General features: G+C 39.3%; 1 protein-coding gene across 5 annotated transcripts in view; it reads left to right on the plus strand.

The window, feature by feature from the left end:
* RFTN1 (raftlin, lipid raft linker 1) overlaps positions 1–12,594 on the plus strand; it is a 108,182-nt gene that overhangs the window by 48,390 nt on the left and 47,198 nt on the right. For all 5 annotated transcript variants that reach the window (XM_073333543.2, XM_073333544.2, XM_073333546.2 and 2 more), the window contains exon 4: positions 2,942–3,050. In XM_073333543.2, the coding sequence (XP_073189644.1) occupies positions 2,942–3,050 (109 nt within the window). The remainder of the gene's footprint in view (positions 1–2,941; positions 3,051–12,594) is intronic.

Genomic DNA, 12,594 nt, shown 5'->3' on the forward strand with positions numbered 1-12,594 from the left:
TACATTGTTTTATTTTTAATGCAGTTTTTTGTACATAATTCTACATTTGTAAGTTCAACTTTCATGATAAAGCGATTGCACTACAGTACTTGTACTTGCAGGTGAATTGAAAAATGCTACTTTTGTTTTTTTTACCGTGCAAATACTTTGTAATAAAAAATAAATATAAAGTGAGCACTCTGCATTTTGTATTCTGTATTGTAATTGAAATCCATATATTTGAAAATGCAGAAAACATGCAAAAATGTTTAAATAAAGGGTATTCTATTATTAATAGTGTGATTAATCACAATTAATTTTTTTAATCACTTGACAGCCTTACTAAACAGTAATAAGTCATCAGGACCAGATGGTATTCACTCAAGAGTTCTGAAGGAACTCAAATGTGAAATTGCAGAACTGCTAACTGTCGTCTGTACCCTTTCATTTAAATCAGGTTCTGTACCAAATGACTGGAGCTAATGTGACGCCAATGTTTAAAAAGGGCTCCAGAGATGATCTCTACAATTACAGGCTGGTAAGCCTGACTTCAGTACCAGGCAAACTGGTTGAAACTATAGTAAAGAACAAAATTGTCAGACACATAGATGAACATAATTTGTTGGGGAAGGGTCAACATGGTTTTTGTAAAGGGAAATCATGCCTCACCAATCTACTAGAATTCTTTGAGGGAGTCAGGAAGCATGTGGACAAGAGGGATCCAGTGGATATAATGTACTTAGATTTTGAGAAAGCCTTTGTCAAGGTGGCTCACCAAAGAATCTTAAGCAAAGTAAACTGTCATGGGATAAGAGGGAAGATCCTCTCATGGATTGGTAATTGGTTAAAAAATAGGAAACTAAGGGTAGGAATAAATGGTCAGTGTTCAGAATGGAGAGAGGTAAATAGTGGAGTCTGTACTGGGGTCTGTACTGAGATCAGTCCTATTCAACATAATCATAAGTGATCTGGAAAAAGGGGTAAACTGTGAGGTGGCAAAATTTGCAGATGATACAAAACTACTCAAGATAGTTAAGTCCCAAACAGACTGCGAAGAGCTACCAAAGGATCTCATAAATCTGGGTGACAAAATGGCAACAAAATGGCAGATGAAATTCAGTGTTGATAAATGAAAAGTAATGCACATTGGAAATCATAATCCCAAGTATACATCTAAAATGATGGGGTCTAAATTAGCTGTTACCATTCAAGAAAGAGATCTTGGAGTCACATCCACTCAATGTGCAGTGGCAGTCAAAAAAGCTAACGGAATGTTGGGAATCATTAAGAAGGGGATAGATAATAAGACAGAAAATATCATATAGCCGCTATATAAATCCATGATACCCCCACAACTTGAATACTGCATGAGGATGTGGTTGTCCCTTCTCAAAAAAGATATATTGGATTTGGAAAAGGTTCAAAAAATGGCAACGAAAATGATTAGGGTTATGGAATGGCTTCCATATGAGGAGAGATTAATAAGACACGGATTCTTCAGCTTGGAAAAGAGATGACTAAGGGGGGGATATGATAGAGGTCTGTAAAATCATGATTAGTGTGGAGAAAGTAAATAAGGAAGTGTTGTTTACTCCTTCTCATAACAGGAGAACTAGCGGGTCACCAAATGAAATTAATAGGCAGCAGGTTTAAAATAAAAAAAAGGAAGTATTTTTTCACATGACACACAGTCAACCTGTGGAACTCCTTGCCAGAGGATGTTGTGAAGGCCAAGGCTATAACAGAGTTAAAAAAAAGAACTAGATAAGTTCATAGAGGATAGGACCATCAATGGCTATTAGCCAGGATGGGCAGGGATGGTGTCCCTAGCCTCTGTTTGCCAAAAACTGGGAATGGGGGATAGGGGATAGATCACTTGACGATTACCTCTTCTGTTCATTTCCTCTGAAGCACCTGGCATTGGCCACTGTTAGAAGACAGGATACTGGGCTAGATGGACCTTTGGTCTGACCCACTATGGCCGTTTTTATGTTCTTACTGATCTAAATAACACAGTGGGAGTAAGAGTTGCAAAACTGGGGTCTCTGTGGCTGTGTTTAAACATCTGTAAAACTGAGATATTAGTAACTACTTCAGAATGGTATTATGAGATTTATTTGATGTTTGTAAAATGCTTTAAGATTCATGGATGAAAAGTTTTATGTATTATTTATTTATTATGTTGTGTGGGCTGGAAAATATTTCTTACCTAACCAGATTGACTCTATGATTTGCTCAGAAAATGACACATTTTATATTTATTTCCTTATTCTGTAAAGTCAACCACCATTCTTGTTTTTTAAAATGTGGAAAGCCCTGGGTTATTTGATTTTTTTGTTTGTGACACATTAATAAACTCTTGACTCTTCCTAAAAGGAGGCAAAATCTGGTTCTTGGAGCCAGATAGGCGATGATGGAAGGGATTTCCCTACTTTAACTTACAAAGAAATCACTGCCCACAAAACACTCTCTCCTTTTAGCTCTGTCCCTCTGTTAGATCTCTGTGATGCCTGGCTCTCTCACTTTGAGAAGGGGGAGCTCATCTGTCATACTGGTAAAGCAGGCCTATTATGCTTGTCTGTGTGGGGTCAGATCCACTGTCAATCCATCAGGGTGGAACCTGCCCCCTCCACAGTCCAAGAGGCACATGCGTACTACTTCTTCCCTAATATCATTCTGAAGACCCTAGCTGGGGCATGATACCTTGGGCAGATGAAGGGATTAGGCAGCCACTTAGGCATAACCCAGCCATCATTTGGGGATAGCTTCCCTCCTTAGGTAATACATAGCTCTCTGAAGCTGCAGGTTCGCCTGAGCTATGAAGCTGTGTTGGGTTCTGTGTAACATGTGCTGGGACTGAATGATAGTTCTGCATGGAACCAAACTTTATTAAGAACAAGTACTTAAGGATTTTTGGGGATCTAATTTTAAAAGCTCTACTTGTGTTTTTCTGTCTCTTCAGACCTGTGAAAAGTGATGTTCACAGTGAAGGACACACACTGGAGATAGAACTGTGCTCCTCCTCGGACCAACTCTCAGACAAAAAAAAGATACCAGATTTTATTGAGAAAGTAAGTATAAGGAAAACAACTTGAAAAGGACACAAACATGCCTAATGACTGCTGCTAGTTGTGTCCGTCAGGGGAAATAGCCACTGCAAGTTCATCTTTCCTCCTCCTCCCCATATTCTGTATATTTCAAACATTAACAAGGCTTCAGTAGAGTTTGCTACTCTTTTATGATTCCAATATCTGGACAGCATCTTCTCGAGCAGTTATAGTGACCAGTGAAACAAGTCATTGACCATTCTGTTATGAGAAAATGACTTGCTGTACCACAGGGTGAGTGATCTCAAGTAGATGTTAATTAACTCGTTTTACTACTGTACAATATATCCCTGCACTGTAATTGACTGTTGGGCACAGTCTCAGCTAAAATAATATCTATTTCCACTTTGGTGCCAATTGTTCGGAATTATTTGAGTTTAACACTGGGATAATACTGTAGATAAAGAGGCTCATTATTTCCCAGAGTTGTCCTTGCATAAAATTATTTTAAGCGAGAAGTGTTCAAACTTTTTCAGTCGTGGTCCCGCCCTTACCAGTAAAGGAATCTCTCTGTGCCCTTCCCCCTTTACTGCACAGTCAAGGCTTCCTCAGCAGCGGAGCTTGGGCTGAAGGCAGAGCTGGGGTTGGGGGAGGAGCTGGGGCTAGAGTCAGAGCTGGTCTGCGGGTGGAGAGGGAATGAGGGCAGAACCAGGCTGGGGGCCGCGAGGAGCTGAGGCTGGGGTTGGAGCTGGTTTGGAGGCAGAGAGGGAATGAGGATGGGGCTGGGCCTGGAGGACTGGGGGCTGAATGGGGTTGAGGGAGGAGTGAGGCTGGTGGCAGAGCTGGGGTTGGAAGCGTGGCGCTTCCTCCCCCACCCCCACCCCGTGGAGGTCGCCTCCCCGCCCTGAATGTTTCTCCATGCCCCCCTAGGCAGTGAGGCAGTGAGTTCCAGTCATGATGTCACTTCCCCCTTTTATATCCAGTCATGATGTCACTTCCCCCTTTTATATCTTATTCCAACTTGCTGGAAAGCTCTTTTTCTGTGACCTGGGTCAAACAGTTCCCATTGTGTAGTGTTATCTCTGAGAGGTTTCTATCGTACACAGTTCCTGGGGTAATCCTTATGCTTGTGCATATATCCTCAATAAGCCATCACCTTTGTTTGACCTTTTTATTGTTGTACCTGAAAGGCTGCTTGTGGGTGTTCTCAACCCCATATGTTTCAGTAGCACATACATAGCCAAACTTCATAACTTCACATACAATGATAGCACATACAATCTAATGAGATATTAATGTCTAGCAGATCAAGACTTTTAGAATGACACCTCACAAGGCATACTTTGTATGAAACATTGCAAAATTATATGACAGTGGTGAATATGGGGATGCCAGGGTGGCACAGGATTGTTGGTTGTTTTAAAAAGAGAACACCACCAAAGCATGAAACACTATACAAGCTATTTAATTTTTGATTACTGAATATTCAGATCCTCAGTCATGTGGATACCTACTACCTTTTGACTTACCAGTGACTTTTCTTGGAGTGGAGATTTTTTTCCAGTAACTTAATTATCTATATGAGTTTTATTATGCAATGCTGAACGAGGGTAATTAACATTGACTCTGAGCAAAGGAACATCTTTGATAGTGTCTATCCTCAGTTGACTCTCTGCTTCACCCCAGACACTAGCCATCACATTGCATACAACTGGACTATTTGTTCCTGGAAAATGCAGGGGAAATTCTGCTTGGTATAGCCATAGGTCTTGAACAAACATTGGCAGTTATAAAAAGAAAAAAAGTTTTGATTGATTCAAGTGAAATATCCTATTTTTCTTTAAAGACACTGAGACATGATGTGAGCATATGTTCTCTTTACTTGAAAACAAAACAAGAAGCCCAAGAAAATCTTTCAATCACATCTGTATTCTAGGTGTAACTCGTGTTAGGAATCTTCTATGATGGGACCTCCCTCTAGCCTCCCACTTTTATTCTGACCTCCCATAAATGATCTGCCATGGCTAGATGCATGAAGGAAGTGTTATGGAGACAAGTGTTGAAGGAAATGTTATGGAGCTTTGTGGAGACAGAGGTGTAGGGAAGGGGAAACTGAACTGATGTCTGTAGGAAGGAGATAGTAATTTTCGAAATGTATCAATATGTGAATACCAAACTTTGCAAAATAGATATGCTGCTCTCAGGACTTTTGCTTTACACATCAATCTGCCATCCTCTTCTGTAGAAGTTCTGTAACAGACATAGAGGATTCATACATTCCCGATAGATTCTAAATTAGTGAGGCATTCAGGTTAAAAAGCAGTTGCTAGTTGTGATTCATTTTCTGCTCTTTGGCTGTAAAAAATTACTGATACGCATCATTTTGCACCTTTGTCTCCTAGTCAAATAATGTTCTATAGAAAACTTTCAGTTTGATCCCACTGCGGAGGTTGGACAGCCTGCTTCTCTCTCCCTCACCTCCTCTGAACTCAGTATCCTTCACTGTTCCAGTTGTGATTGGCCTGGGGAAGGCTGAACCAAAAACCACAGTCTGAAACCCAGTGGTGGGCATTGTCTTTGGATCTCTCCAACCACACCTAAGTCTTACTCCATGCTCTGTCCACTTTCGCTGAAGTGACCTTAAGATGCGGCTTATTGTATTTAACTGGTCTTCAGCAGAATGAGCACCATATACAACCTGATCAGGGCTGTAACTCATGACCTAAACTCACTGTGTATCACTGAAATCTGGCTGGATGACTCTGGTGGACCTGTACTAACAGCTGGTGCCAAGTGGTAACTTTGTGATGCCTGACTCTAGGGGGGACAAGGAAGGAGTAGCAGCCATAGTTTTGCACTCTCAACAGTGGACTATTTCAAATGTGTTTGCATGGTATGTGAATGCCAGGTTAAAGAGTAGCCATATGATAGTTGTATATAACCACACTCCTGTGGATTTCCTACTGGAGCTAATCAAGCTGCTATCAAGCCTGTTTTTAGCATCCCCCTGTAGTCATAGTCTTTGGTTACTTCAGTGACCGCACAGATGACATCTCCAACACTGGCTCAGAATCTGTCCATATTCAGCATGTGGTTCTTCCCTTTGATCTCCCAAGCAAATTATGTAGCCTGACACACCCTGACCCTCATCTTTACTGCTGTCTGTACTCATCTTCTACAAATGGAAGTGCCGAGCCAGGGCAGTGATAGTCTACCTTCTGAGACATTAGAATGCAGTGGGATTCTAGGCAATCTGGAAGAGGTATACCACACAACTGTCAGATCACTAGGCCATTAATCATCTGCTACCCATAGTCATTGATTTACTTAAACCCAGGAGTCAGCACTCCATCCAGGTCTCCCTGGCTCAAAGGCAAGCTGCAACAGATGAAACAGGAAGGTTGGATAATGGACTGTTGCTGGAGGAAGGGCAGCTTTGAATCTGTGGGACAGCATCACAAGGCGATTGTACAAACCTTTGCCAGAACGATGTAGGAAAGCAAAGAAATCCTTCTCGTCCTCCATCGTTGTCGCCGCATAGTTACAATAGTGGAGCTGTTCTAGAAGCACCTTTCTCCTTAAGTGCATGAAAGGGCAGATAGATGGGGAAGACTGCAATTGTGTCATAGGACATATGTGGAGTTAGACAAGATACATGTGTATTAACTGGAGAGGGGGAAAGGCTAAAGAGCTACACTCTGTAGTACATTTAACAACAACTTTGTTTTTAAGTAAAAGGTACTAACACTTTGATTTCTAATCAATTATTTATATATTCTACAAAAAAACCCACAAAAAATCTTTCCGATTATTTTATTTTGTTAGATGACTGTTCCTGATTTCTTCCAGTTTTGGGTCCTTTTATTCCACATTTCTAACTCTTCATTGCTAGTACTTTGCTTTGGACTTAACCCTCTTTTCAGCAGGAAAGAATAGCTGGACATGGCAATTTTTGGAGTCTATTAATGCTGTTGCTGGGCTGGTTAATGGTTTGCTGCACAGTGGTACAAAGAGCTCTTCCCTGTATTCTCTGAGTACATTGTCTTTGTTGAAGCTCAGTAGAAAAATATTTTGTAAAAATATCAAACATTATTCTGTAGTTTAAACTGGCATTCTTGATATGCTTTTTGCTTAGAAATGTATTACAGAGCCTATCAGATGATGGGCAGAGCAGGTGGAAATAAAAATGGAAAGGGGGAAGAATTTGGACCATGAATATTGGTCGTAGCAGTCATTCTTCAAATGAATAAACAGTCTGAATGTACTTGGATGGTTGGGAAATTACACCTCTAGAGTATCATTTATTACTCAGAGGGATTACTTATCTCGATGTGATCTGAAACTCTTTCAAATCATTTCCATCCTTCAGACCCTTGGTTCTCAAGTGTACGTACAAGAGAACAATACATTTATTTCTGTAACAAATTGTAATGAAAACCATCTTAGACCAACTTTGTTTTCTGCATGTTTTCAGTGCAGAGTAATGCTTAATTTTTTTTAATTTGGGTTCCTGGTGTAGATATGATCTAGAAGCAATGGTTAAAACTGGACAGCAATGGCCCAGCTGTTGGCTGTCTGCTGCAATAATGGTATTTGTTGAAGTGTGTTTTGTTAACATTTTGAAAGAATATGTAAAACAAAAGTATGGTGAAAAATCACATATACTGTATGTTAAGCAGTATAGTGTGAAGGGAAACATCTGTTCCTGTTTAAACTTCTTTCAATGTGAGTTCTTTTGACTCAGCCATTTAACTCTGGTGTTGAGATATAAGCTCCATGAATGTCACAAAACTATTTTCATGATGTTCCCAGAGGCCTTGGAATCCTTTGCCCCAGCAGATTTTGGGGTCATCCTCTTGACCAGGGTAAAAATAGATGTTGTAAACTATACAGTCTATGGCTTCAGTGTTCCAGTAGTTGTCTGGAAAAAAAGAAAATATTTGGTAACAGTGGATCTGTTTGTATTTGGTATTGTCCTGAACGAAGGTATGGGCAAATTGTTCAGTCTGTTGAACTGCAGCTTCTACTGTAGATACTAGATAGTTGTTAAGTGAAAGCAAGTATGGGTTGAGACTGATATTCTCAGGTTAAAAATAATACTTAATTCCTGCAAATAACATTGTAGATCACTAAAACTAAGACAACTTGTAATATCTAATTTATGTCCATTACACTTTACATTTTGTGTTTTTCACAGCTTGGACAATGAAGATACACTGAGTCAGTGTTTAGTGTTGTGTCAACTGACTATGAGTAAACCCAGCATAGAACACAGTTTGTCATGATTACACTGACCACTGAATCATATTCAGCCAGCTGACATGATTGTTGAAAGCAATTTTCAAACTTGTATTTGCATAAATCTTTACTTGTTCTCGACTTGTATTCACCCATTAGAAACTGTTTTTAACAGAAGACTCAGATTCAAGGCGGTGTTCAGACTTCAAAGCTACATCACAAATCTGTAGCCTATACCAAACCATTAACAAACCTCCAGTAGGTCACTGGTAAGATTTATCCAAAGTGCCCTGTGGTTAAAGCATATGCAGAGGTTTGTGGGGATTGAGAAGGATGGTTGAAGCCTGGAGGACGTTCCAGGTGTATACCAGTTTTAAAGCGTAAATCTTATACAAAATAAGGCTATGGCTAGGCTGAGGTTTTTTTCTGAAGTTCTAGCATCCGTGCTGGCCTGAGGTTACAGTAGCCACTAGAATTCTTATAATTATGTCATTTAACACTGCTCTAATGACACAGTGGTGAATACACTTGTGGACAGTCTCCACTAGTGCTCTAATGGAGCTTGCACTGGTGCTAGGACCATAAATTTCAGAAGAATCTTATTTCAGGCAAGGTCACCAACAGCATGGCCAGAAAGGTTGAGCTGCACTGAGATGGGTAAATCCCTGATCTCTGTTATTGTACCACAATCTTAACTTTCAACTCCTGTTACTATTTTAGTACCCAGTGCTTACTTAAGCAAATCTCCTTTAACTTCAGTGGAAGTTTTGCTTGACAGGATATTGAGTTATTTGGAGCCCCTAAGGTTGGAGCCTTTGCTGAGCAAAAATTGCCAGTCATATTAAATAGTTTGATAAGTTTGTGAAGTGAAAAATCCTTACCTTACCTAGCCGGCCAGCTTGATTTGCCAATTACATTATATTCCCCAGTCAGACCTCCCTGGGGAAACTAATTAGTGCCAGAGTGACCAGAGTGCTCACCTGCTAGTTCCCAGCTTGTGGGTGGGCTGGCGCCTACCCACCCCCAGAACTCAGTAGGTGCTAGCTCCCAGCACTTTGTCACAGTAAGTGAGATTTCACTTTCTGCAACCTAACATTCAGGATGCAAAAGTGCTGGAAGTATAAAGTTTAACACTGTTTCTGGGTGGTTATAGAAGTAACTAAAAATCTTCCTTCATGCCATTGGCTGGGCTTAGCCTATTTTAAAATGAGCCTTAAATCCTGGTTTATTGTTTCTGTTTTGGAAATGAGCATGAGTATAGCAGACTTACAGAAAGTGTCCAAGACTAACTAAAAGATGCTTTTAATTTTAAATATCTCTTTTCAGAAACAAATACAGAAACCAAGGTGACAAAAAAGGGGAGCTTTGGTATTTATGATAAAATATGCACCAATAAATCCTAATGAGGAATGATCCAGTTGTAATGCTTGTAGCCTGGAACAGTATTTTCATGCCAATTCCTGACATACAGCACATACTATTCTCCTTGCTCCTCACCAGCATGTACTCTTTGCCTCAAGACCTTTGAGGGTATGTCAGTTATCAAAGTACATTTGCATGACTTGTGACAGGGACTTGAGAGATGACCATGAAGTTGTTATAAAAAATAGGAATATTTCTTTTATTAACTGGGACAGCCTAGACTTGTTTTTTTAAAATATCTTTTGACCAAATTTGACCAACCCATTGTTTCTAGTGCAGTGTATTTTCTCATCAGCAGCACTAAGTAGCAACTTTCTGTCTCTGAACTTATTACAGGCCTACCCTAATGCATCTGGCTTGTGGAAAATTGGTTGATTGTTACCAGAGAGTGACTTTTTTCCTCTGTCCAAATGGAATTCTGCTTCATCTGTTCTCTGTAAATGTTTTCTGTTGTTTGTTTTGTGTTAGCAACAGTCTCCTTTAATTGGTTGCTACTACATTAACTGGGCACCTTATTTTAGCATGAATCATACACCAAACCAGTCTATAAAGCATTAATGAAATAACCACTCAGATGTAATGACTAGTTTCTGAAAAATTATTACCTAAGTCACCAGGGAGTCTAAACCTCAGAAACACTGCCAGCTGTGATGAGTTAGAGTATACTGGTGGCATTAGTACAATGTATATTTACTTTGAATGCGTGCCAAGAAATTCCAGCTCCTGGCATCAAAAAGTTAAGAGAAGTTTAGAACACTAGTCTTATTAAAATCAACTGCCCATTTGTGCTTGAAAACCCTTTCCAAGAGACGGGTTTTCATTATTAAATTGTTCTGCTGTAATTTCCATGCTTGTTGATTTAGATGAAATACTGTTCTGAATTTGAAAGAAATGTTTGACCCGCAAATGTCAGCCCATGGGAGAAATGCACAGACTGCTATTGGGAACAATTACAGAAACTGGAAAAAAAACAGTATGCTACTCAGTGTTTATATCTGCAGTCGTCATGTTTCTGAATTGACAGCAGTGTCACCTTGTCCATTATATATCAGAGATTATTTGACAGTTGATAATGCAGTTATAAATATACAATCCAAAGTAAACTTTCCAGGAGATTTCATTTAAATAATTTAAAAAAAATCTATTTATAATTGTTCAGTTATAAAACTAACACTTCCCCCAGTCCCTAAAATTTGGATTTCTGTGATGGTTTTTGGTGCCTGTAACTCAAACAGATTATTTTTTGAAAATAGCATTTTGTAAATCAGCTATACCACCATGAGATGTGATTTTACTACATATTAAAAGCAAAGTTGGGATGGGTCTGTAATTAGACAGAAGATATCCAAGGAAATCACAGGTGCCTCAGCAATTGATTCAGTAGGGTGGCACTCTGAGCTATTGCCTCAGCAGAGTGTTTGTCCGCACTACACTGTGCTGCTGACAATGCCTTTTTTCAGCTGAGGCATAAAACTAAAGTCCCAACCACTTAGGAAACAATCCATGATTCTTTTCACAAGTGTTAGGAGGTGTTAGTCAAAGTGTCCTGGTCAAATTCCAAGTTGGGTAATTACAGGAGAGATTTGATGAAGGTCTTGTTCATGTTCCCACTTGAGTCCACGGGAGATTTGCCATTTACTTTACTGACAGTAATGGGTAAAGCTGTCTTTTTTTGTTTTGTTTGTCATCAAGACAAAATGCCATTTTTATGAAGCAAATTACATGGGCAACATTAAATTCCAAAAATATATAGGCTGTGGCTACACATGAAACTTGCACCTGGTTAAACAGAACCTGTTTTTGAATTGACGTAATTAAATCAGTGCAAATCCATTAATATAAGACAGCTGTAAACTGATTTAAAATGAGTCCACTTATGGATTTACACTGGTTGAACTAAACTGGTTTGAAAATTCTAGTTAAACAGGAATATGTTGTGTATGTAAACCAGCCCATTATTATAATGGCCCATATCAACTAAACAATGCTTTATTAGGTGCTAGAAATGTTTCTGTATGTATCCGAGGAATGAAACAAGAAATTTCTATCCTTTTTTTATCTTATTGGGGCTTCCCTTTGAAAAATTCCAAGAATTAAATGCTACCTTGCGTATAACATGTTCAAAAACCCAACAAATGTTAATAAAAGCCTCAGTCAATCTGGAGCATGTATTGTAGGGAAGTTTTTGTTATGTTGAGTTCATTCTGCTGCAGCATGCTGTACAGGTGCAATTTCTGTGTTTTTATGCTCTTGTTTTTCTCATTTAGCAATAGAACATAATGTGAAAAGGACCTTTCACTATTTGTGCTGTGGATTGGCACATAAAGACAACCAATTGTAATATTTGTACAATCTGGAATACTTTCAGCACTAGCCTGCCAAAATGAAAGTGTTCTTTTCATTCAGTCCCGCTTCACTACATGTATTTCCCCCACATTGATTCTAAATTGTGCATCTGCTGGGATATTTTCCTCAAAGGCTGGTATGTTGGAACAGATTTGATTTCCTGTGTGGTGCCTTGAAGGGTTAAAAAAAAAATCTGCATTGCTTCAAAGAATTTTGCAGCTGACTTACGTGCGTTTTGTTCCATGTAGTCACACAGCTTCTGGGCACAACCTGTCATGGTGTTGGGGAGATTTTTTTTTAAACTCTGTGCTTATAAGCATCTTCTATGACTTCTAGTAAGTACAGTCTCTCATCATGCGTATAGTGAGTTTTCATTTGATCTGCCTCATGCTTAAGTATAAAACAGCAGCCTGCTTTGCTACCCTTTTACTGTTACATTTGAGTGTTTGTGATGAAGAAAAGTTGCAGCTCTAGCACATGAAGTACTTCCTTTTCTTTTCTGAAGAGATGTAACCAGCCAAGTAGTACTCTGGGTAGAAAATAACAAGAAAGCCCGTTCTAC

The sequence above is a fragment of the Lepidochelys kempii genome, chromosome 2 (assembly GCF_965140285.1).
Source record: "Lepidochelys kempii isolate rLepKem1 chromosome 2, rLepKem1.hap1, whole genome shotgun sequence".
NCBI lineage: Eukaryota > Metazoa > Chordata > Testudines > Cheloniidae > Lepidochelys > Lepidochelys kempii.